The sequence below is a fragment of the Hippichthys cyanospilos genome, chromosome 20 (assembly GCF_059441005.1).
Source record: "Hippichthys cyanospilos isolate Australia breed blue-spotted pipefish chromosome 20, RoL_Hcya_1.0, whole genome shotgun sequence".
NCBI lineage: Eukaryota > Metazoa > Chordata > Actinopteri > Syngnathiformes > Syngnathidae > Hippichthys > Hippichthys cyanospilos.
This window is the reverse complement of record NC_142388.1, coordinates 14,804,586-14,830,722: the sequence shown is the minus strand read 5'-3', so window position 1 is coordinate 14,830,722 and position 26,137 is coordinate 14,804,586. Positions and strand designations below refer to the sequence as shown.

Here is a 26,137-nt window from a genome sequence, read left to right as displayed (position 1 = left end):
GAAACGGGAGGATAGCACTTATCCTACTGCTCAGAGTCTGCTGCGATAGGTGGGAGCTTCCCCAAGACCCAAGTGAGGATAAGCAGAACAGAAAATAGATGGATGGATGTGCATTGTATAGTATGCTAGATGCATCGGTTTCCTTCAATTAGGTACTTGCATATAACTATATTGTCACAAGAATGTGACTGGAATTACTCTAGACGGCACATTAACCTTTAATCCATTGAATATTCATTTTAATTGTTTTGAATAGTTAAAAAAGGAATTATTGGCTTATACTGCATGAGATACTTACATTATGGATGATTTTCCAGCTCTCTTGCTGGCTCTCCAAATTCATAAACTGTATTGTTTATTTTCCATATTCATTGTCATGCTTAATAGTTAACAGCCTAAAATGTATTATTTTTACACTTCAATTTATCTTGAACAAATAATAAAAAATTGATAATGTGATGTTTTACTTTCGCTAATTCAATTCAAATCAATCCTACTTCACTGAGTAATTTCTTGTTTTTCTTTTGCAGTGACTTCTGTCTGTTATACGAAAGAGCTTACTTTAAAATGAACTGTCCTCACTGCTTCACTGTAAATTTGCACAATTCAAACTAATATCACCTTAACGAAAAACAAGGTGCATTCGAATATTTTTATCCACCGAGTAAAATCGTGTTATTCATGTACAATTGCCCCCTTAAAGTGACGTTAATGACTAGCTACGCAAAAGGTGATTGCGATTACACCTGCTGTGATATATATCTCTACATTACTGGATTTATAGTTAGACCGTGCGCGGAATACCAAGGGGACTCATAATTATTGTTGCAAATTTGCAACGCCTGCCTGGAAAGGGTTTTAAATACAAACAATTTTAACTTACAAAGCGCTTCTGATCGCCATGTTTTTTATATCGATAAACCTGGAGCTCAATTCGTCCTCCCCCGAGAAAGAAAACACACGCCCCCATTTTCCAATATAGGCAAAACCCCACATAAGGGGGTGTATAATTCTTACAGTGCCTTTTTTGGCACTACACTACACGCCCCCGTCCTTCATCCTGCAGTCAGACCCCTCTCGAGCCCTCTCAAAAACAAAAAACAAAAAAAAAAAACGAGCCAATTGAAAACTCCAATCCACTAGGTGGCGAAAACGAACCTGTCAATATTGTTTGCTTCTCACTAACGTCGACAAAAGAAGTAAAGCGTGTTGAGGAACATGGGTGCTCGGGTCGTACGAATGTTAAGGAATTTTAACCTAGAAAACAGGATTGAAAGAGAAATTTCAAAGGAAAAGCCGCGGTCTGCACCAAGGCACAAGCTAACTCACCCGATCGACACCGGTAAGCATTTGGATATTTTAGTTCACGAGTTCGTTTTCGGTGGAAAAACTGGGTGCCATGCTACTGTGGTCAGACCAGCCTCCACTCGAAAGAAGAATTCAGGCCAACCGACGCGTCTCGTGTATATTGTGAATTACGGTAACACGCCTCCAACGAGCGCCTTTGGTTGTAATTGCGCTTCATTTCAAGAAAAATGAATAAAATCCAAGATTGTTACTCCGCAACCACACCACACCACACTACACTATCTCTAAGACAAGGGAAGACCGCGCAAGCAGGTATCCGTAGCAGACTTAGGTAAAGTATACTTAAGTAAGTCTCGTTCGAAGTGCGGCCGGGGCTTGTTTTTAATATTTATCTATATTTTTGGCATTGTAGCTGGTAGTCCGTGTTATGATGGAGGCAACTTTACTTAAGTCCAGAGCAGGCAGGGGAGCCCGGGGTTTGCTCGTTACACTTTTTGTTTGAAGGCAAAAGCCTAAACAAAAATGTTATTCCTCTTTTTTTAATTCGTTTTATTTTAGGTTATGTTTTTTTTAATTCCCGTTTTTGACGCGTTTCAACTCATTCTCAGTTCATCCCATTCACACCGTTCCAATGTCATATTCCAATTAATCGTGCGACGACTGCTTCCATTTTTCTCATTCCAAATATGTACTGATTTCCCACAATTCCGTTTTTCACGCCAAAAATCCCATTGTCTTAACATTGGTTGATGTTTCATTTCATATTTACAGCTTTCACATTTAACATTTTCAATATTTAGCTCTTTCATCTCACCATAAGAATCATACATACAATCCAATATTTAACCACAATTCCATATTTTTCATCCTTGAATATTTCACAGTTCATTTTCAACGGGAGGATTCCCCATTCATTCCCAATGGGAAATTTAACATTTCACATTGAGTTTTCCCATTTCACATTCGTAATACTTAACTCTTTCATTTCACCTCATGGATCCTTCTCACCATTTCAATAATTCATATATATAAATATGTTCCCAGAATTCTACATTTTCACCTCAATATTCTAATATTCATATCCAATGGGAAATTTAACATTTCACATTTTGAGCTTTCCCATTTCACGTTCACATTTAACTCATTAATTAATTCTTAGGGATCATCCCCATCATTCCAATATTAATAATAATCATGCATACATGTTAATATTTTCCCATTATTCCATATTACATATTATTTAGTCTATTCAAATGGTTCCAACTTTATATGTTAAAGATTGTCTTTCCACTGGTATACCCTCCCTTTCACAAAATTGCCATTATTGCCATTCGAATACCCACACAATTTCCACTTTTTTCAGTTTTTACCAAGTATCTTCCATATTATTTGGCCTATTCAAACTGTTCAAACCTTATATGTTAAAGATTGTTCTTTCCACTACCATATACTTAATTTTACCTATTAATTCATGTTTTTGCAATTCAAATACCCACACAATTTCCACTTTTTTTCTGTTTTTTCCTTTGTATTGCCTTTTCAAACAGTTCCTACTTTATATATTAATGGTTGTTCTTTCATCTATTAATTTATGTTTCTGCATTTTGAATACACACACAATTTCCACTTTTTTCAGTTGTTCCCTTGTATCTTCTACATTATTTGGCCTATTAACACCGTTCCAATTTTATATGTTCAAGATTGTTCTTTCTATTGCCATTCACTTCCTTTTACTTATTAATTTATGTTTTTGCAATTGGAATAACCACACATTTCCACTTTTTTCAGTTTTTCCCTTGTATCATTTACATTATTTTGCCTTTTCAAACAGTTCCTACTTTATATTTTAATGATTGTTCTTTCCACTGTCATTCACTTCCTTTCACCTATTAATTTATGTTTCTGCACTTTGAATACCCACACAATTTCCACTTTTTTCAGTTTTTCCCTTGAATCTCCTATGTTATTTGGCCTATTCCAACCGTTCCAACTTTGTAATACAGTAATCCCTCGCTTTATCGCGGTTCATCTTTCACAGGTTTGCTGCTTCACGGATTTTTTACAGTGTGGATATCTTTTTACAGCGCATTGTCCTCTGAATCCTGATTGGCTCAGGGGCTTTACTGTTGTCTTGAAATAAAATATTGAGGCTATACTGTATTGGTTTTTCACTTGTCAATTTATTACAAAAGGCAAGAGCATCCAAAAGATCCAAAAGCTTGCTTTCATCTCTCCTGTGTCTCTACTGTGCCTGTCTGCACTTAGCTCAGCTCACACGTTACAAATGTGCTAGTAAGCACATTGATTGACGTCTTGGTCTCTGTGAGCCAATCACGTGACTCGTAGGCGTGCCGAGAGGAAATACACACGTCTGTTTTTCTACCGAGAGCAACAGAGAAATGTGCAGCTTTGGAAATCTGACTTTTACCTAGATTTCTTTTGTAATAATGTTACATTTCTAGTGTATTGTTATGATATAATAAGCTTCACTTTAATTCGATGTCCGGGCATATCCGTTTATAAAATGTTCTTGCTCAGAAAAAGAAAGAGTTTGAAAACTACTCTTAACAATGTGCGGGTTCAGGACGAAGAGGCATAGCTGGGACTGTGAAATACGTGAGTGACAATGTTTCCAACTTTGTATTACAATATTAAAATGATTGTTTTAAACAAATTTGGGGCTTTAAAACAGTTTGTTTTAATTTTCGGTTTTATTCTATAGTTTAGTATTGCGTTGTAAAATAATAAAAAATAAAGCTGGCTACTTCACGGATTTCACTTTGCTCGTGTTATTTTTGGAACGTAACCCCCGCGATAAATGAGGGATTACTGTATTCACATTTGTTCACAGATTCAAGCCATTCAAACATTCTCCGTCATTCCACCATTCAACGTTCTCTCCCTTCAGTGCTTACACCTTCTCGTAATTCCTTCAGGCATTGCACATTTCCTAGTTACACTTTGATATTCTTCTTAGAATCAATACATTATATATATAAAAATGTGTACCAGGTGAAGGACCAACATTTCAGGTCCATATTGTGTATTCATGTTGTATTCGTATATGTATTCAATGTATTTCATTAAATAGGGAAATTCAACATGTTGCACTCACATAGTAAAAAAAAATAAGTGTCATTGCAATGAAATATTGTGTCATTGAGGTCGTTGCTGCATTAGTTGTTTGCTTTTATTTTGTTGGCAGGTTGTTACCATAATGCATAGTATTGACCTGGCGTGGCGCCTGGCTTGACTTTGTATTCACGAGTGGAGGCTGGCCTGACCGCAGTGCCATGCTTGCTTGAATGTAAAACTTAAAATGTGTGTCTCCCCCCCACTCCCACAGCAAATTTGTTTTCAGCAAAGGGATTACCAGGCGCTGTCCACCAAAAGAATGAGCCTCTATTATTAAATCTGAAGTCAGTGTATGTGGAGTCGAAAGATAAAGCAGCAGCTTCGAATAAGGTCAGTACAATTAGAGGTTCACTTCAAAGTACCGGTTCTGTGCATAAGTGGTTAAAATACAATGCCTTGAAAATGAATAAATACTTTTTCACATTTTGCAACCTTACAATTATGCAATCGAAATGTGTAATTTGGTGAGATTCATTATAGACCAACATGCAAGAGGAGCATATTTGTAGTGAAATGAAAGTGTGATTTTCGAAATATTAAGTGGACCTGGTTTAGAAAAGTCTTGTGCATATGTTTTCTTACATCTGTACTCTGATAGCCCTGGTTCAATCTTATGCAATCAATGGCCAATCTGATTTTATATATATATATATATATATATATACACAGTCGGCCCCCGGTTTACGAACACCCTCTTTTACGAACATTTCGACTTACGAGCGTGGACCGCGAAGTTTTTTGTCCCCCACTTACGTACAAACCTTCCGTCTTACGACCAATATGACATGCCGGCCATTGTATTCGTACATTTATTTTCGCTTTGCTACGTTAACTAAATCAGAAGTTGACGCTCAACGCTATTGCTCTTACAATGTCACAGTCACTGTCTCAGTCACGGTGTCAGTCACAGAGTCAGTCACGGAGATGCCAATATGCTATTGGTCGATTAAGGTCACAGTCTCGGTCTCACTCACGGAGATGCTATTGGCCGGCGTCACGTCAATCACAGAAATGCCGATATGCTATTGGCCAAACGCCTTTATCTAGCTTGATGGCACAGCTGGTCGGGATGGAAGGAAGGAGAGAAAATGAGTGAAAAACAGAAGGAAGGAATGTTGTGAAGACTTTGCAAACTTTATCTGTCAGACATGGCTTCTAAAATTGCAAGTGGCGGTAAAGGAAGAAGTAAGAGGATGATGACAATAGAATCCAAGCAGGAGATAATAAAAAAAAATACGAAGGAAGCGCATGCATGGTTAACCTTGCTCGTGAGTATGGCTGGAACCTCTCGGCAATCTTCTAAGGGCAAGACTTTCCTTGCCGGGGGACGGACCTCGTTCGACAACAAAATGGAGAGGCTTCTTCTATTATGGATTAAAGAGAAGGATATCGCCGGTGATATGTTTTATTTTCAGAAAAGTTCTTGTTTAAGAAAATAAATAAATAAATTCTGCGGGATGGTCTCTGCTCACCTCCGTCTCCACTCGGCTCAAGTCACGTCGCCCCAGAGGAAAATGTCATTTATCCTTTGTATATCCATGTTATTTAAATTAACTGTACAGTAGATTATCGTACTAATTTTAAATGTGTGTAAATTCGTGATGGTTTTAACTATGATTTCATCACGTGTTGCCAGTCAATGTGTACGTACAATTGACCTTGCTTTGCTACATCAACGAATTCATCTGCTCACGCATGACACAGTAACGCTGATATGCTATTGCTCTTACAATGTCACAGTCACTGTTTCAGTCACGGTGTCAGTCACTGAGATGCCGATATGCTATTGGTCGAACGCCATCATCTAGCTTGATGGCACAGCTGGTCGGGACGGAAGGAAGGAGAGAAAATCAGTCAAAAACGGAAGGAAGGAATGTTGTTAAGACTTTGCAAACTTTATCTGTTAGACATGGCTTCTAAAATTGCTAGTGGCGGTAAAGGAAGAAGTAAGAGGATGATGACAATAGAAACGAAGCAGGAGATAATTAAAAAAAAAATACGAAGGAGGCGCACCCATGTTTAACCTTGCTCGTGAGTATGGCCGTAACCGCTCGGCAATCTTCTAAGGGCAAGACTTTCCTTGCCGTACAAATTGATTGTACGAACACGTTGACCAGCATGGCGGATTGTTCGTAAGATGAAAGGTTTGTGCGTATGAGGGGGACAAAAAAATACCGCGGTCCACGCTCTTAAGTCGAAAAGTTCGTAAATGAGGGAGTTCGTAAACCGGGGGTCCACTGTGTATATATATATATATATATATATATATATATATACATACACACACATACTGTATTTTCCGGACCATAAGGGACCATTCCGCACCGGTATATAAGCCGCAGCAACAAAAATTGACAAAAAAAAAAAAAAAAAGATGGTATATGAGTTTTAATTAATTTTTTTATATATATTTTTTTAAATTGTCTACCAACTGCAACATCCTCTCTTTAACAGCATTCTTTCTCCCATTGTTTAATTGATAGATGAATTTAGTGAACATTGCACACACTGCACCTAAATAATATATACAATCATAATATTATAAATACTATCATATATACTGTATATCAAACACAAACTTTTATACAAGATCTTTATGCCTTCTTTGGGTATATTTAGGTATATTTCCCCTAGATGATCCTAAAACGGCAGCCAGCTCCGACCCGTTTGACCTAGAGCTACGAAATTTTTACGCATATGTAGGTCCTCAAGACCTACAAAAACATTATAGAGCGCCATGTATTAGGATGTACAGAACCTGAGTTATCAACTGTTGAATTTAATATTTGGCCCATTTCTGTAAATTTTTCAGTACCGAAACCCTTGACCCGATCAACTTCACATTTGGCGTACTCCATTATCTGACATAGGGGCACACCGGGGCAAAATTTCGTGAAGATCGGCTAACATATATGATGGGGCGTGGCTTCAAAATACATGTTTCAAAGTCAAATTTCCTTCGCCATGAGCAACAAAAACCTTAATAACTCCAATGTGCAAGCTTAAAAAAATATCTGCATGGTTAAATTACTTTTTAATTATAGCGCCACCAAGTTACAGACAAAAATGTCATTTTTTAAACTTTCATGTATTGCGCTAAGCCCGTAAGAGTAAATGAACTGAAAATTTGTCCCAATAACGTCGAAGCTAGGAGAATAAGGGTTTTCAAATTTTACGACTTTGTGATAAAGGGGATGGTCTGTGCGCCAGCTCAAAGTCGGAGTTTTCCTAAATCAGCAAAATTTGCTGTAATTGAACCCAGATGATCCTAAACCTGGAGCCAGTTCCGACCCGTCCTACAAAAACATTATAGAGCACCATATGTTGGATGTACAGAAAATATATAACATATATATATATATATATAACATATATACAAAAACATTATCTAGCACCATATGTTAGGATGTACAGAACATATATATATATATATATATAATATATATACACACACACACACACACACACAGTGGGACCCCGTGTTACGAACTTAATCCGTTCAGCGGCTAGGCTCGTAACTCGAATTGCTCGTATGACGGGCAATCCAAACCTATGTTAATTAGTGAATGCGTGCAACGTGTGCTAAAACCTTAGGTGAAAACATCATGACTTTATACACATATTAAAAATTAGTAACATAATTTACTGTACAGTTAAATTTAATAACATAAATATACAAAGGAAAAATTACATTTACCTTTGGGGCGACGTGACTTGAGCTGGTGGTGAGTGGAGGCGGAGGGGAGCAGAGACAAACCGAAAATTTATTTTATTTTTTTCTTAAACGAGAACATATCACTGGCGATTTCCTTCTCTTTAATCCATAATAGAAGAAGCCTCTCCATTTTGTTGTTGACCGCAGCCCGTCCCCCGGCAAGGAAAGTCTTGCCCTTAGAAGACTTGCTTGCTATCATAGCTTCCTTGTTATATTGCCGAGTGGTTACGGTCATACTCACTAGCAAGGTTAACTATGCGTGCGCCTTCTTCGTATCTATTTATTAAGAACCACTGCTTTTACGAAGAACCACTGCTGTAATGGCTTCCTTGTTCTTGAAAATTCTACCGATTGTCGAGCTGTTACAGCCATACTCAGTAGCAAGGTTAACTATGCGTGCGCCTCCTTCGTATTTTTTACTATCTCCTGCTTCGTTTCTATTGTCATCATCCTCTTACTTCTTCCTTTACCGCCACTTGCAATTTTAGAAGCCATGTCTAACAGATAGTTTGCAAAGTCTTCACAACACACCAACCAGCTGTGCCATCAAGCTAGATGAAGGCGTTCGGCCAATAGCATATTCGCATCTCCGTGACTGAGACTGTGACCTTATAAGACCAATAGCATATCTGCTTTTCCGTGACATTCGAGAATAGTTATCTTTGATGATGCAGCAAAGCGAAAAAAAAGTGCAGACACACTGACCGGCATGTTGGATTGTTTGTAAGACGAAAGGTTTGTGCGTAAGAGGGGGCAAAAAAACGCCGCGGTCTACGTTCGTAAGATGAAAAGTTCGTAAAGCAGAGAGTTCGTAAACCGGGGGGCTCACTGTATTTATATTTTTACCTATTCTAACTGTATTAACTTTAACCTTTTGAGATTATCATTACCAATGCCAAAATTCTATATATTGACCTTTAAATCCCCACAACTTTTTTAAAATTATGATTTTTGGTGGGTGGTTCTCCTTTAAATTCAACATTGTTTAACCCATTCAAGTAGCTCAAACTTTAATTGAACTGTCAACCTTGTTCATGTTGATGTGAACAATTAAACATAAAAATATTTGGTACACCCCGCATTCTTCCACGTAATTTTTGATCCGTCTTAGCAGTCACACAATCTCCCCATGCAGACTTTGGACTACGGTGAGCAACATCAGGCCGTGTGCATGCCTGATGTTGCTCACAAAGTGACCTATATCACATAACCCATATTTTGTCAAAAACAAGAGGGGGTGGGAGGGGGGGAGACCAGTGTGCGCCTTTTAAATGGGAACTTGAAGATAAGATTTTTTTATTTTTTATTTTATTCAATACCATTTGAGAAAGACGGGTCTGTCAGCCACAAACCAAGTTTTGACACACAGATGTCCTTTTTTCTATTAACCCTAATGTTACACTTACAATAATTACCGTAATGAGACGAGCTTGAGGGTGGACGTCCTTTGGCTGTAGCAATCATTGCCTGTTGCAGCTAAAAGCAGCTTGTGCTAGCTGAAGTTGTTACGGAAGTATTTTCATCAAAAGTAGCAAGCAAACTAAACCAACATCAGAGTCCATCCTTGTTCACGCACAGGACTATGAATAAATGGAGAAGATCATGTAAAGCAGTGGTGTCAAACAAATTTTTATTTTGGGCCGCATTGTAAAGATAGTTCCTGTCAGAGGGCCGGAATGACTGTGAATTCAAATACATTTTAAGTGTGTTGATCACACATTTATCAAGATTTGATATCAGAAGCCGGCAAAAACTGTTCAAAAGAGATTTGGAGAATAAGAAAATGTTTGTTTTTCTTCCCCCAAATTTTCAAAAGTTAAAGACAACTTGCAATTTTGGTATTTTAGTCAGAAACCTGAAGTCAAATCAGCATTTCAAGGGCCACAAAAAGTGAGGCAGCGGGCCGGATCTGGCCCCCGGGCCTTGACTTTGACACCTGTGATGTAAAGGCTAGCATGTCTTCATTTCATTCAATTGAGAGTGGCAAGATTGGAGAACACGGAAAGGTTTTCAATTTAACTTGTTTATCAATTGTGATCTGTTGTCATATACTATACGAAATCATAAACCTGGTAAAACATGGATTTTGTGCAACTTCGGGTACTTCTGGTGAAATTAACTCAAGCTGTGTCATGAGTAAAAGGAAAAACAAATGCTTCCAGCTGAGCACATTCAAGCTTACACTGACGAGGCAGTCACAATGTGGGAAATCTGACACACACTTAACCAGTAACAAATATATAACTTATGGACATGAAGACAAAAAATTTAAAGAATGTGTCTCATACGCGTACAATGGTCTTAAGTTTAAGATTCAAGGGATTTTAATTTTTTTACATCAGTTTTTTTTTTCAAACTTTGAAGTGCCATTTTGCTGTTTTACACCATGTTTTTTGTATGTTTTAATGTTTTCATTTTTGTGTTTTACCAATTGTAGGCCTATAAATCAATTTGTGTCAACATTTATTGTCTTTTAAATATGATATACAGTGATCCCCCCCCCCCCTACTTCGCGGTTAATGGGGGCTGTCAACCCTCCGCGAAGCCTGAGTTTCAATTCCTAGATTTCTATGTACGCCCCAATATAGCCACAGTAACCATAAACAATCCTTTTTTTTCCTATTTTATTTCCTTTCTCCTATTATTTAACATTCCATTATCCTTATTAACATTATTGTATATTCATTAAACAACTAATATTACTTAGTTTGTTGAGAATGTGTTCTCAGGACTGGTTATCTGCACCAAGATTCCGGTGAAAGAGGACGCAAGTAATCACGTTGAAGTTCACATTTATTTTGGCTCATGTATGGTGTATCATGTGACTGATCTTGTAGTATCTGTTGAATAATAAATCAACAAAAATCTTAGTCAGTCAACGAACATATAAACACTTAATCTATGAATTTACTTTAATTTTAGCCGACATTAGCGGGTTAGCCACAACTAACAACAACTACTAACTATGAAGTGCAACCTCCACACAAACCAACACATAAACAGAATAAACACTCATCGCTTACTAAACATAGGCAGTAGCGTGCGTTATCAACATAAATGATAATAAACTATAAATATGAGCTTACATTGTAATTCACTAAGTCACCGCAACGAGCTGAATGACACGCAGAGAACGTATAACAGGAAGGAAACAGAAATGCAACGCGACCCAACAAATTAAAAGCATACATTTCAAAATAAGATAAACGTCACGAACTCTAACGCTTGAAGAATTCTTAACATAGTTATTAATTAATATTACTTCGTATATTTGATTAATACAGTACTGTATAATGTACTTTTTTGCTTTTTTCAGTTTTTGTACATTTTTGCACATTTTTTAAATGATTTTTTATTTTGAAATATTTTTTATTTTTCCTGGAAAAAAACGGCGAAGTACTGAGACCGCGATATCTGAGACCGCGAAGTAGGAGGGATCACTGTAAATATAGTGTTTGGTATTGTTTTTCATTTCCCTCATATTTCTTTGTATTTCATTTCTGTTTACACAGTCACAAAAGGAGGTGCCTGTGAGCCAAGATGCAAAGACCCGTCCAATGAAGTTTGCTCTTCCAGGGGACTCACGTGGTCTTGCAAACATTCCTCATGGCAAACTGACCATCACAGAGGCTCTCAAGGCTCTCAGTAACAACCGGGGTCAGCCTCACATATGGACATCACAAAGGATTTCCCAAGAGTATTCTCTGAACTTGAAAGAAACAAATTCTTTCCTTGAGTTTTTTCTGCCCTTTCAAATTCAGATTATTCCACCACAAATTGCAAATGTTAAACAATTGAAGGCTTCATAAGAGTGCAGGATAAATGATAAACTACATTATGCATCTTCCCATTCAGACCTACGTAATTCTTGTTGGGCTTATTGACTTTTACCTTATTCAAAAACAGTTGTTTTTTTTTTCCTGATATTTCTTTTTCATGTGCTTACCAGAGAAACAATATGTCTGAACGATATAACGTAACAAAGCTCATGTAATAAATTCTAATGTAAACTTGTAATTAGCCTTGTTGAGATAAAACATGACAGGTGATCACACCTTAGGCAGTGAACAACCATCAACAGTCAATCCCTCGCAAAAACAAACATATCTGCCAATCTGATTTTATATATATATATATATATATATATATATATATATATATATATGTATATGTATATGTATATGTGTGTGTGTGTGTGTGTGTGTGTGTGTGTGTGTATATATATATATATATATATATATATATATACAGTGGGCCCCCGGCTTACGAACTTAATCCGTTCAGCGGCTACGCTCGTATCTCGAATTGCTCGTATAGCGGGCAATCCAAACCCATGTTAATTCGTGAATGCGTGCAACGCGCGCCGAAGCCTTAGGTAAAAACGACACACTGTATACATATATTAAAATTGAGTGACATAATCTGCTGTACACTAGCATTACATAATAAATACAATGAATAAATAGCTTTTACCTTTGAAACGACTAGACTTGAGCTGGGTGTAAGCAGAGGGGTGGCAGAGTCCAACGCTCAAAGTTAACACGGCGATAGATATGCTATTGGTGTTACAGTGTTAGAGTAACTCTTTCAGTCAGGGTGCAAATCACACAGATACTAAAACATCATCCTCTTATTTCTTTCTTTACCGCTGCTAGTAATTTTAGAAGCTATGTCTAACAGATAAAGTTTGCAAAGTCTTCACAACATTCCGTTTTTCACTAATTTTCTCTCCTACCTTCCATCCTGTCCCATCAAGCTAGATAAAGGCGTTCGGCCAATAGCATATCGGCATTTCTGTGATTGATGTGTGACGCCGGCCAATAGCATCTCCGTGAGTGAGACCGGGTGACCTTAATCGACCAATAGCATATTCGCATCTCCGTGATTGACTGATAATTATTCGCACTTTTTTTTAAACGGTTGGAATGTATTGACAATTAATTTAAAAAAAAAACACACATTTAAACCAATGACAATTCTTTGTCCTGCAATCGGCACATTTAATTTCATGTCAGCTGTTTTTCCCTTTAGCTGTACAAACACTACACTTAAATGGTAATATATTTAGACACCGTGAGTGAGACAGTCAGTGTGACGTTGTAAGATCAATAGCGTTCACGTTACTGGCACAAGTATCTACTGATGATTGATGATGTCGCTACTGTTGAGTTTATTGACAACATTTCTACATACTCGATGGCCGGCATGTCGAATTGCTCGTAAGGCGAGAGGTTTGTTCGTAAGCGGAGGACAAAAATCTCCCTGATCCACGCTCGTAAGGCGAATTGTTCGTAAATCAGGATGCTCGTAAGCCGGGGGCCGACTGTATATATATATGTGTGTGTATATATATATATATATATATATGTGTGTGTATATATATATATATATATATATGTGTATGTGTGTGTGTGTATATATATGTATTATATATATATATATGTATAATATATATATATATATATATATAATATATATATAAAAAAATATATATAATATATATAATATAAAATATATATATTCATGTTGCGGCGTGGAATACTGAGTTTTTTCATCCCCTCTTTATGACATTTTCTCGGTTTTGCAACTGTCATGACCCTAGAGGCTTGGCTGTATTTGTGTTGTTTTGTCTCCATCTGCAGGAATTTTTAGATAATTACACTTATTTTCAGTTGCCGTCCCTGCAACACATCACTACAATTCTGCTATTGGTCGGCGTCTCCTCCCGGAGATGGTGGTCTGCTATTGGTCGGCCTCACTTGTTACAAAATGGCGGAACGATACAGCTTTGTTAATCGAACAAAGCTTTATTGAACAAATCTTTTCAAACAAAGCTTTTCTAGTGCATTTTACTGTTTAATTCAAAGTTAAAAGGGTGAGCCATGGGTCCCAAGATTGCTAGTGAAGAGAGAGATAAGAGAGAAGTAAAACATTGATTTATTTGAAAACAATGCTTTGATATAACCCTTATGAGGGAATATGGGCATAACAAGCAGCACTCAAAGGTAAATAAATCCTTTCAACATTTTATATTCATGATGTTTTCTGATTGTATACTTGTATTTTATATATACATAGCACTTACTATACTATTTTGGTTGCCAATTTACAATATGTATGTACAATTTTGATGTATTTATTTGGGGTTCTAAACACATTAGCTATTTAACATATATAGGTTTGGATTGCCCGCCATACAGTGAATTCGTCTTACGAGCCCAACCGATTGATACGTGATTGGCTCCTGGTATCACATCGACCATTGAGGGCAGGAAATTGAATCCATTTATTTTCATACAAACCAGAAACTTTTTCGGTTGCATACAACACACAAACTGACTTCCAAAACATGATTTGAATTAGGTTGGCCAAAGTTTTCTTCCTCTGCTTTCTGTAACTAAAAGAAACATGACGGCCTCCATCTGAGTGGCACTCTCCATGTAATATAAATAGCAATTACTCGACCTATTATTATATATATATAAAAAAATGTTGATTTGATAGAACACTTTTATTTACACCTTATTGAAATTTGTTGTAGGCAGCTCTGTGGAACAGTGATTAGCACATCCACCTCACAGTTCAAAACCAAATCGCTCAGGCCTCCCTATGAGGAGTTGCATGTTCTATTTGGGCACTCTGGTTTCCTCCCACGCTCCAAAAACATGCATGGCAGGTGAATTGGACATACTAAATTGTCCTTAGGTGTGATTGGGTGCGTGAATGCTTGTTTGTCTCTGTGTGGCCCACATTTGGCTGGAAACCAGTTCAGGGCTTCGCTGGTCTACTGCCCATAGTCAGCTGAGATAGGCACCAGCAGGTGTGTGACCCTTGTTGGGATAAGCTGGTCTAGAAAATGGATGAAATTTATAAGATGTGGATTGTAAGGTGTAGGGCCCTACCGTTGCTCTCTACTACAGCAATTTAAAGGGTAAAACGTGTTTAATTTGTTTTTGCTGAATAGTTTTGTCAATGTATGAGTCTTTGTGTCCCTTAAACATGTCTTCTCCAAAATGACAGATCTGAAGAATAATTGAGCTGTAGTAAGTAGTTTGTGGCCAATGATTGCTGCCTTCAGCAATCAGAATGTGAATTATTTATTTATTTATTTATTTATTTATTTATTTATTTATTTATTTGGGGGGGGCATTTTCGTCAGTTTATGAAAACGTTATCCTTTCTCACTCTTCTCTAACAGGTCAGATCCGAAAACAACTTTATCTGGAATATAGTGGCCTACCATTGCCTTCTACTACAGCTGTTGGGATGTGGCAAATGGTTTTATTGCTTTTTGGTGAACGTGGAATGTATGTTTGTTGACGGTCTAGAAAATAGATGGATGGAATTATTTTATTTTATTTTAAAGTTCATCACTAAAATTAGCTCCCTGGGGCAAATTTGTGTATCTTTGTCTTCTGCTCTTTCTTTAATATACGTACATCCTATAGCTATGTGTTATTCATTAAGCGGCGAGTGTAGTGAGCGTAAGAGGACAGAGGAGGGCGACAAAGAAGAATTATACATGCAGTAGAAGAAGACGCCAACTCTTGTGCGTACGGTTTATCATAAAATATCGTCAAGAGGATGGACAATGGCAGCAGCGGAGGCCTTAAAGACTTCCCACGGGTCGGAGATGTGTGCGGCAAAGTCTCGGCTAAACCTGTGACTTTAGGGATGTATTGTATAACTTGTTCGGCTTAATATTACTGTGTCGTTCGCGAAGAAGACGGAAGACGGACTACTAAACCACGACGCTGTTTGGTCTTCTTTGGCTTCGATAGGAGAATGCATCAACCCAGTCAAAGGTAAATTGCATCCAGCATAAATTTTTAGTTGTTCTCCCCTCTCTGTTGAGCTACTTATGGATTTGATCCTACTGTAACATCAAACTATCTTGTCCTCTGTCCATCGTACCTCTAAAATTTTCCACCGTAAAAGTTCAAAAATCTGATTTGCATATTACTCGTTACATAAACGGACTCATACAGGAATGAGGCATATTTTATATTCATGTGCGCTACATGAAGGACAGGTTAACGACAGCGTATTTGCTCCCAAAAAATACACAATTGGATGTGAAAGGTCCAAATTGAAGATCCACATTGATCTCAATTGAAGATTTAAGAACTGTGTTACCAGAACGAGATAATACTTGTCCATTTGCACCAAGGACGATCTGTTGTGAAATTTATCTTGTAGGCTATCTTAAAAAATGTTGTAATGGGTATATTACCTATTTTGCGCTCCAATGAAATACAGTTTCAGTCTTTCTGAACATTTTATTTTATCCACAGACAGTGGTTAATAACTCATTTGATGGTGTTAGTGGCTCTGCCGCTGTGGTGTCATCAGTCCCTTTGCTCATGTCTTGTAATTGCATTTAGAACCTTAGACTAAGGTTGTCCTTTTTACTTGGCAATATTTGAGACGCCAAACATTCCTATAAGAACCTGTAGCGTTTTAGTATTGCAATTGGATCCACCAATTTGCAGTGGTAAAATGAGCATTAAATGTGTTTTGTTTTGTTTGTTTTTTGTTTTGTTTTTGAAGATCCTTATTTTAAAAACGGAACAAAATGCACATGAAGCTCCCAGGCTCAACAGCATGACTCAAAAGTTTAATAAAAAATGATTTCTAAATAAAAATGTGCTTGTTTTTTATCAATCAAATATAATGTAAATGTTTTGCTTACTTTTGGTAAAAGTTCAAAAACAAAGTGCACTGAGTTGAATGATAACTTGGTTCAACTTATGGGAACACTTTTCTCTCACTTTTCTCAATGTTCTTCTCTGCAAACAACTAACTTGATTTTACACAACCTCTGTCAGAGTGATCAAACAGTGTTGAAAGAAATATTAATGGTTAATGGGGACCGACCCACCCCCTGAGAAAAGTATACATGCCATATCTATCTATCTATCTATCTATCTATCTGTCTGTCTGTCTGTCTGTCTGTCTGTCTGTCTGTCTGTCTGTCTGTCTGTCTGTCTGTCTGTCTGTCTGTCTGTCTGTCTGTCTGTCTGTCTGTCTGTCTGTCTGTCTGTCTGTCTGTCTGTCTGTCTGTCTGTCTGTCTGTCTGTCTGTCTGTCTGTCTGTCTGTCTGTCTGTCTGTCTGTCTGTCTGTCTGTCTGTCTGTCTGTCTGTCTGTCTGTCTGTCTGTCTGTCTGTCTGTCTGTCTGTCTGTCTGTCTGTCTGTCTGTCTGTCTGTCTGTCTGTCTGTCTGTCTGTCTGTCTGTCTGTCTGTCTGTCTGTCTGTCTGTCTGTCTGTCTGTCTGTCTGTCTGTCTGTCTGTCTGTCTGTCTGTCTGTCTGTCTGTCTGTCTGTCTGTCTGTCTGTCTGTCTGTCTGTCTGTCTGTCTGTCTGTCTGTCTGTCTGTCTGTCTGTCTGTCTGTCTGTCTGTCTGTCTGTCTGTCTGTCTGTCTGTCTGTCTGTCTGTCTGTCTGTCTGTCTGTCTGTCTGTCTGTCTGTCTGTCTGTCTGTCTGTCTGTCTGTCTGTCTGTCTGTCTGTCTGTCTGTCTGTCTGTCTGTCTGTCTGTCTGTCTGTCTGTCTGTCTGTCTGTCTGTCTGTCTGTCTGTCTGTCTGTCTGTCTGTCTGTCTGTCTGTGCGTGCGTGCGTGCGTGCGTGCGCAGTGTCATCAATAAGAAAAGAATGTGCGGATGGTGGATGAAGAACCTCGACTAACATCCAAACAATTATAAGCTGTCCGTGAATGAAAAGGGACTCTATGGTAGGATACCCAGGAAGACCTTACTTCTGACACAGAGACATAAAAAAAAGCTAGGCTGGAGTTTGCCAAAACCTAACCGAGAAAGCCAGAAATGTTTTGGAAGTATGTTCTCTGGTCAGATGAGACAAAAGTAGAGCTTTTTGGGAAAAGGCATCGAGTTCACAGAAAAAAAAAAAAAATTAGGCCTTCAAAGAAAAGAACATGGTCCTCCCAGTCAAATATGGAGGAGGTTCTCTGATGTTTTGGGGTTGTTTTGCTGCCTCTGGCAATTGACTGCTTGACTGTGTGCATGGCATTATGAAGTATGAAGATGGCCAACAAATTTGGAGACTTCTAAAGTGGCTAGCAATGAGTCCAGACAGGAATCCCATAGAACACCAGTGGAGAGATCTGAAAATGGCAATTTGGAGAAGGCACCCTTCAAATCTCAGGGACTTGAAGCAGTTTGCCAAAGAAGAACAGTCTAAAAGTCCAGCAGAGCATTGTAAGGAATTCATTGATGGATGCCGAAAGCGGTTGTTCACAGTTATTTTGTTTAAAGGTTGTGCTACCCAAAGTATTAGGCTGAGGGTGCCAATACTTTTGTCCGGCCCATTTTTGTAGTTTTGTGTAAGATAATTGATTCCATTTTTTTTCACTCCTTTTTTTTTTTTTTTTTCATTGCAAGCACAATACATTAGGATATTACTACCAACGCATTTGTAAGTGCAATCATTTTCTGGGAGGAATTGAGTATTATCTGACAGAATTGCAGGGGTGCCAATACTTTTGGCCTGCAGTGTATTTGTATAGTTAGTTAGTTTTGATATTACATAATTCCACTGGTTTTTTTATTTTATTTTTTATTTTAGCTCTAGATATGTAAAGATAGGTCTGATGCTATTTAATATTCAGAGCAGTTGAAAGTAAAAAAAAAAAAAAAAAAGTTTAATATGTGCCTTTGTATTGACACCTCAAAAGCAAAGTTTTTTTGGGGGGAAAAAAGGGTCTGGACTGTGATTTTTCACAAGCCCCCAAGGGTTAAATATAAATTGTATCAAAGGATTGAAGAAAACTGCATGCATGTGAAAATGGAAGGAAATCACAGCTAATCCAAATTTCTTCCTAGATGCAGGGTGGCCAGAGAGCAATTAAAGGTAGCCCTGGCCACCCTTGACCACCATGTAGCTCCACCCCTGGTATTCCACAATTCAATGACAGTACGTTTTGAAGTGAAAATATTGAATTTGGTTTGATGCACTCACATTTGAGAAAAAAAAAATCCAGTTTTTATTACAGCCCCATTACTGTAACTCTGTTTTTCTGTGTACTAGGTTGGCAACAACGAAGACTGCCCCCGATGTATTGAGTTAGGCCTATTTGCCTCTACAGCATCATGCGTTCAACAATGATGATGCCTGGTCCCCTTGAGGAAGGATTCACACCTCTGCTGCGCCTCCTCCACTGGCAGGGGACAAAGAGACCAATCTCCACTGCCTCATTATGGGCCATATGAAAATTTCCACAACACTGAGAGAGAACATCCTCATGGCGAACAATTCCCTTGGGTCCCAGGTCCCTCCAAATCCTAAGGCAACAGTTGTGACACCAGAAATCCTTAACAGCATTAGTCTATCCTTGCGGGTGTTCTTCTGCTTGGTTATGGTTGCCATTTTGCTCTTTGCTCTTTTCGGGAATCTGGTGGTGTGCCTGATGGTCTACCAGAGATCAGCTATGCGCTCAGCAATTAACCTGCTGTTAGCAAGCCTAGCATTTGCAGATATGATGCTTGCCATTCTCAACATGCCGTTTACTCTAGTTACTGTTATGACTACCCACTGGATTTTTGGGGATGTTTTCTGTCGCGTTTCAGCCATGCTCTTCTGGTTCTTTGTAATAGAGGGAGTGGCTGTTCTTCTCATCATAAGCATAGACCGCTTTCTTATTATCGTCCAGAAACAAGACAAACTGAGTCCACAGAGGGCTAAAGTGCTTGTAATGGTCACATGGGGACTCGCTTTTTTTTTCTCCTTTCCTTTAGCTGTCGGTTTCCCTCAGCTGCCGACACCTCCCAGAGCCCCTCAGTGTGTTTTTGGCTATAGCTCCGAACCAAAGTACCATGCTTATGTATTGATAATAATGCTGGTCTTCTTCTTCATTCCCTTCATAATCATGTTGTACACGTTCATGGGAATTCTGAATAGAATCCGTCACAATACAGCTCGCATCCACAGCCACCCATATGGCATATGCCTAAGCCAGGCCAGCAAACTGGGCTTGCTGAGCTTCCACAAGCCCTTCCAGATGAACATCGACATGAGTTTTAAGACTCGTGCCTTTGCCACCATCCTCGTCCTCTTCTCCGTGTTTACAGTGTGCTGGGCACCTCTCGCCGCCTACAGTCTCGTATCTACCTTCAATGATGACTTCTACTACAAAAGCAGTTTTTTTCAAGTCAGCACGTGGGTGCTGTGGCTGTGCTACCTCAAGTCAGCCCTCAACCCTATCATTTACTACTGGCGCATCAAAAAGTTTCGTGACGCCTGTCTTGATCTGATACCAAAGTACTTCAAGTTTCTTCCTCGGCTGGCGGGCAACACAAAGAGGCGAATACAACCGAGTGCTGTTTATGTTTGCGAAGGGCATCAGTCTGTGGTTTAAGGGAGAATTCCACTGCACTCACCATATTACAATCTATGTTAGTTGACCCACATCTACACTCAGCAGTGTACTTCTGTTCTACTTGCCACTGTACAATTTAGACAGTAAATCCTGATCTGGATTGTTGTGCCAAAAGGATTGCTGCCCCATGTAAATAACATGCTTTGTCGTCACATCAGTCAGACACAAGGTAACCACAGGTAAGTCTGACACTAGGATGAAAAAGAAAAACAGTAAAACTTGTCATAGTGCTTTATGTCAACGTAGTTACTGTACCAGAAGAGATTGTACGTAACAGCACAAGGTAGTTTTAAATTGTTAAAGCTTTGGTCAATTGTCTGTAATTTACTGCAACAAAATTTGAATTCAAGTCTAGTTTGTGACTTGTTCAAGGAAATATATACTTGCACAGCATCATTCTAAAACGTAAAATGCTAGAAATTAGGAGTTCGGAACACCCAGAGAGATTGTGGCTTCATTCTCCTTATTGCTAGGCAAGGAAGAACATTCGTCTAAACTGGGTTGACATGATACAACTTTTACTACTCCGTTATTGCAGCCCAGGCAAGGTATTGTCCCATACCTAGATCAGCGGGAGTGAGACTTTTTTTTTTTTTTAGTCTTTTTACAGATTTTTCCAAACTACAATGGTCAAATATGTAACAGAAACATGTGCAATTAAGATTGTTCTGGATACTGTATGTATAATACAGCACGTTACCCCCCCCCCCCCATATTTACGTATATATATATATATATATATATATATATATATATATATATATATATATATATATATATATATATATATATATGTATATATATATATACACATATACATATGTATACATATATATATATATGTATACATATGTATATATATATATATATATATATATATATATATATATATATGTATACATATGTATATATATATATATATATGTGTGTGTGTGTATATATATATATATATATATATATATATATATAATATATATTTTATATATATATATATATATATATATATATATATATATATATATATATATATAATTTTATCTCTTTGCCATTATTTGAATATAAATGAAATAAAGTAACACAAACATATTAAAAATGAAACAATAAAGAAAATGCATGCACTCACCAAAATAAACAGCGGTCACAATCGATCAAGTCTTTTCAACATCTCTCGATTTTTCTTCATAGTGGTATATATGATGTACATATGTTATATATATATATATATATATATATATATATATATATATATATATATATATATATATATATATATATATATATTATAATATTATATATTATAATATAAGTATATGTGTATGTATATGTGTATATGTGTGTATATATATATATATATATATATATATATATATATATATATATATATATATGCACACTGTATTTTCCGCACTATAAGGCGCACCTAAGAGCCTTAAATTTTTAAAGAGCTGATGGTGCACCTTATCAGGTGCGCCTTATATATGGATCAATATTGAGATTGGGATTCATAGATGGGGAATGACTGATAAAGCAAGCTTAACCTGTTTCTTTTGTGTGTTTACAGTTGAACAAGTTTGGTCATATTGACATTGAGTTATTATGCTATTGAGAGTTTAGATTTACCTGAGTTATTATTGTTATTACTTTGAGTATATACTCACTATATTGTGATTGAAAAAGTTTTAAAATATGTGGCTATTGAGGATTGGTCCACCCTGTTAAAGAACAAAGAGTCTGTGCTTTGGTTCTGTTTGTACAAAAGGAGCAACAATTGAAAAATGAGAATTGTTTTGAGATGTGATAGTGTAATAAGTACACTGATTTACATGTACTGTACAACTATGGTGGGTGTCGAACCTTCTACCTGTAATGAGAATGAAAGACAAAGTGCAGAGCGATATTACAATTCTGTAATCAGCCAATGCACAATGCACTATATTAATAGTGTGCTGAAGTGTGGTTCTTAAATGGTAAACTACTCTTTCATAACAATATAGAGATACAATGACACATTTACAAAATTATTTTGAAATAAAGTCTCATTTGGTTGCTGTCCAGCCCACAAACAACATCCTTGAATGTTCCAGTGAATATAACTTCTGCAGTTTGGTTTTTGGCTTGAATGACCACAGGTGAGATTATGCCAACTTTTTAGTCTTATTACAGTCATTAGACTTCAATAAAACACATAATAGTCCTTTTTGGATGCACTGAAGGAGTGTTATATTGTGTATTGCGATTTTATCATGAAGGCAGGCACCTTATGTTTAAAGTGGCATTTAGTCTTGAAATTAAATGTCATAAGGAAAACAACATTGTGTTTAACTACATGGTGAGGATTGTTTTCTTTTTTTTAATTATGACCATGGTCAAAATACTGTTTATTCTGGCGATGGTCAAGATACTATGTTTTTTTTTTTTTTGTGTGTGTTTTTATTAAACTGGCTTTGGATGTGCCTGTTTCATCAGTGCTGCTATATCTCATGCTGAGACTGTACAATTATTCAGTACTGTACATTACTGTTGAAGGTAATAAAGAAATGTTCTATTCTACCTTGGTAAATTGTCTTTAAAAGAGCTTTTGTCACTTCTGTGAGCTCGATTTCGGAGTTCGACATTTAAGGCATTCAATAGCCATCTTTACTTAAACTTTAAATTATTGTTAAAATGTTACTGTTTTGAGAAAGCTTGGATCGGCTAAATTAAAAAAAAATCCTGTATCAGCTGAAATTATTCTAATAACCCCAAATCTTATCAGATTCCATGTTTTTAACACAATTGTTTTCTGTCCATCTACGTCAGGGGTCTCAAACTTGCGGCCCGTGGGCCAATTGCGGCCCCCGGGAAGATAATTTGCGGCCCCCGTCTTGATATGAAAGAATAATATTAGTGTGGCCCGCAAAACGGTTGTGAATGACTCTTGTTGTGTGCGAAGCTTAAAGAACCAATCACGATAAGGTAATTACCCTTGTTCGCCCCGTCCATTATAACGTTGAAATTTCTTCCGCATTTGTAAGGTTAGGTACGGTGGCCGACAGCCCTCAATGTTGATTTAGTTTCCTTCTGCCCCGCAAGTAAAGGATTTACCCACTGCATCAACGGAACTCTATTGCAGATTTAGATATATAAGGGGTTGGGTGACCAGCCGAGTGTTCTTCCCCTCACTCAACTACGCCGTATTTATATACGATTTTACTTTTTCATTTTGCAAAAGTGTGTTTAAATTTCACTACAATGCTACCCAGATCTCCCTGCCATATACACGCCTTTCTCTGATAACGATCAGAAAGCGAACGTGCGTATGAGCCACAGCCCCGTTAAACCCGAGACGGACTCCCGGTGGAATCACACATTACAGAGCCCCAAAGATGTCGCTTTCAAATCCTGCAGTAAAGAGAAAGGTTGGCGATGAGCACAGACAATTTCAGGAAAAGTGGGGAGTGCAATATTTCTTTGTTGAGCACAGGGGCACCCCAACGTGTCTTATTTGCACTGAAAAAGTTGTGGTGCACAAGGAATACAATTTGAAACGTCATTATACAACTAGACATGCTGAGGAGTACGAAAAATACCAGGGAGATGAGAGAGCCAACCAGGTTGACAGTCTTAAAAAACGTCTACTGAGGCAACAAGATTTATTTAAGAAAGCAACCAAAGAAAATAATGCAGCGGTCGAAGCCAGCTATGCCATTAGCGAGATGATTGCTAAAGCAGGAAAACCATTCACAGAAGGTGAATTTGTCAAAAACTGCCTATTACAGGCTGCACATACAGGCTGTACACATGTCGGTCCAGAAAAGAAAGGTCAGTTTAACAACATCAGCCTTTCTGCCAACACCGTGGCAGAGCGCATTTCTGAACTGTCAAGTGACATTTATGATCAACTGTGCTATAAAGCAAAATGTTTCAGTGTATATTCAGTGGCTCTTGATGAGACCACAGACATCACAGACACTGCCCAGCTCGCAATATATGTCCGTGGTGTTGAAGACAATTTTGAAGTGATGGAGGAGTTGCTCACAGTAATTCCAATGCATGGCCAGACCACTGCTAAGGAAATATTTCACCACCTGTGTGATGCCATTGAGAATGCTGGTTTGCCATGGAAGAGCTTTGTTGGAAAAACAACTGATGGAGCCCCACCCATCACTGATAGGGAGGAAGAATGGACTGGTTGCACTTGTTCAAAAAAAACTGGAAGAGGAGGGTGTGGAGGAGGCCATAGCTCTGCACTGCATCATCCATCAGCAGGCCCTTTGCAGCAGATGCCTGAAGTTTGACAATGTGATGTCTGTCGTTGTGAAATGCATCAACCAAATCAGATCCAGGGGCTTAAAGCACAGAGGGTTCTGTGCTTTTTTAGAGGAAATGGAGTCAGAATATGGGGATGTGCTCTACTTCACTGAGGTACGTTGGCTCAGCAGGGGAAACGTATTGAAGAGATTTTTTGAGTTGAGACCAGAAGTAAAAGACTTCATGGAGAAGGGCGGAGTGGCTGTTCCTGTGCTAAGTGATTCCAAATGGCTCATGGACTTAGCTTTTCTTGTTGATATCACACATGAGCTTTATGTTCTGAACAAGCAGCTACAAGGCCAGGGGCAACTTGTCAGTGCTGCCTATGACCAAGTGAGAGCATTCTGCACAAAACCTGTGTTGTGGAAAGCCCACCTCTCTCAGACAAACCTTTGCCATTTCCCAGCATGCAAGGCACTCATGGATGAAGGCAGACCATTCAGTGGTGAGAAGTATGTTGAAGCCATTTTGAAGCTACAGGAGGAATTTGATCACAGGTTTGCAGATTTCAAGACGCACAGAGCCACATTCCAAATTTTTTCGGACCCCTTCTCCTTTGATGTGCAAGATGCCCCTCCTCTGCTTCAAATGGAGCTCATTGACCTGCAGTGCAACTCTGCACTCAAAGCCAAGTACAAGCTTGGGCAATTTTTGAGAGAGTTGACCCCCAGCTTCCCTGAACTTTCCAAAATGTTCAAAGCGGACCATGTGCCTTTTTGGGAGCACATACTTGTGTGAGAACCTCTTCTCCACCTTGAACTTCAATAAGTCCAAGTACAGGTCCAGACTTACGGATGGGCATCTTCATGCCCTCCTGAGGGTCTCCACTGCTTCCTCCCTCAAGCCAAATGTGGCTCGTCTATGTGAGAAGAAGCGCTGCCAGGTCTCTAGCAGCAAGAAGTAGGCAAGAGAAGCCATTTTCAGAATAGTTCAAGTTCAATGATTCATTCATGTTCATAAAGTTAAAAATTAAAGAACCGTTAAATCAGACATTTGTTTTCTAATTAATTTATTTAATTCATTATTTTGTGTTAGAAATAAAGATATTTGTGAACATTAGAATGATTTATCAGCGCTTTTCTTGTGGAAATCCTGATGCGGCCCAGCCTCACCCAGACTTTGCCTCCAGTGGCTCCCATGTAAATTGAGTTTGAGACCCCTGATCTACGTATTTGACATCAGCTTTATATCAGAATTAGAACTTCAAATTTCATGACTTTGAATTGGACAAATTAATAACTGCCCTGCTAAAACAACTGCGTAACTGCTTAAATAATATATCATGAGCTACACAATCAGA

General features: G+C 38.0%; 2 protein-coding genes and 1 pseudogene across 3 annotated transcripts; all 3 read left to right on the top strand.

Moving 5' to 3' along the window:
- The first annotated feature begins 1,177 nt into the window (after window positions 1–1,177).
- Window positions 1,178–12,008, top strand: ndufaf4 (NADH:ubiquinone oxidoreductase complex assembly factor 4). The gene is made up of 3 exons (XM_088402806.1): window positions 1,178–1,342; window positions 4,655–4,773; window positions 11,671–12,008. Exons 1-3 carry the CDS (start codon window positions 1,219–1,221, stop codon window positions 11,965–11,967), a joined length of 540 nt encoding a protein of 179 aa, XP_088258932.1. The 5' UTR covers window positions 1,178–1,218; the 3' UTR covers window positions 11,968–12,008.
- A 1,661-nt stretch (window positions 12,009–13,669) lies between these two features.
- gpr63 (G protein-coupled receptor 63) lies at window positions 13,670–21,250 on the top strand. 2 transcript variants are annotated; one of them, XM_088402804.1, is made up of 2 exons: window positions 13,670–15,963; window positions 19,200–21,250. In XM_088402804.1, exon 2 carries the CDS (start codon window positions 19,369–19,371, stop codon window positions 20,524–20,526), a length of 1,158 nt encoding a protein of 385 aa, XP_088258930.1. In that variant the 5' UTR covers window positions 13,670–15,963; window positions 19,200–19,368; the 3' UTR covers window positions 20,527–21,250. The 2 variants fall into 2 exon arrangements, with proteins under 2 accessions (XP_088258930.1, XP_088258931.1); XM_088402805.1 differs by lacking the exon at window positions 13,670–15,963 and adding an exon at window positions 18,590–19,085.
- Window positions 21,251–24,633: 3,383 nt separating this feature from the next.
- LOC148407514 (general transcription factor II-I repeat domain-containing protein 2A pseudogene) lies at window positions 24,634–25,741 on the top strand (annotated as a pseudogene).
- Window positions 25,742–26,137: the final 396 nt, after the last annotated feature.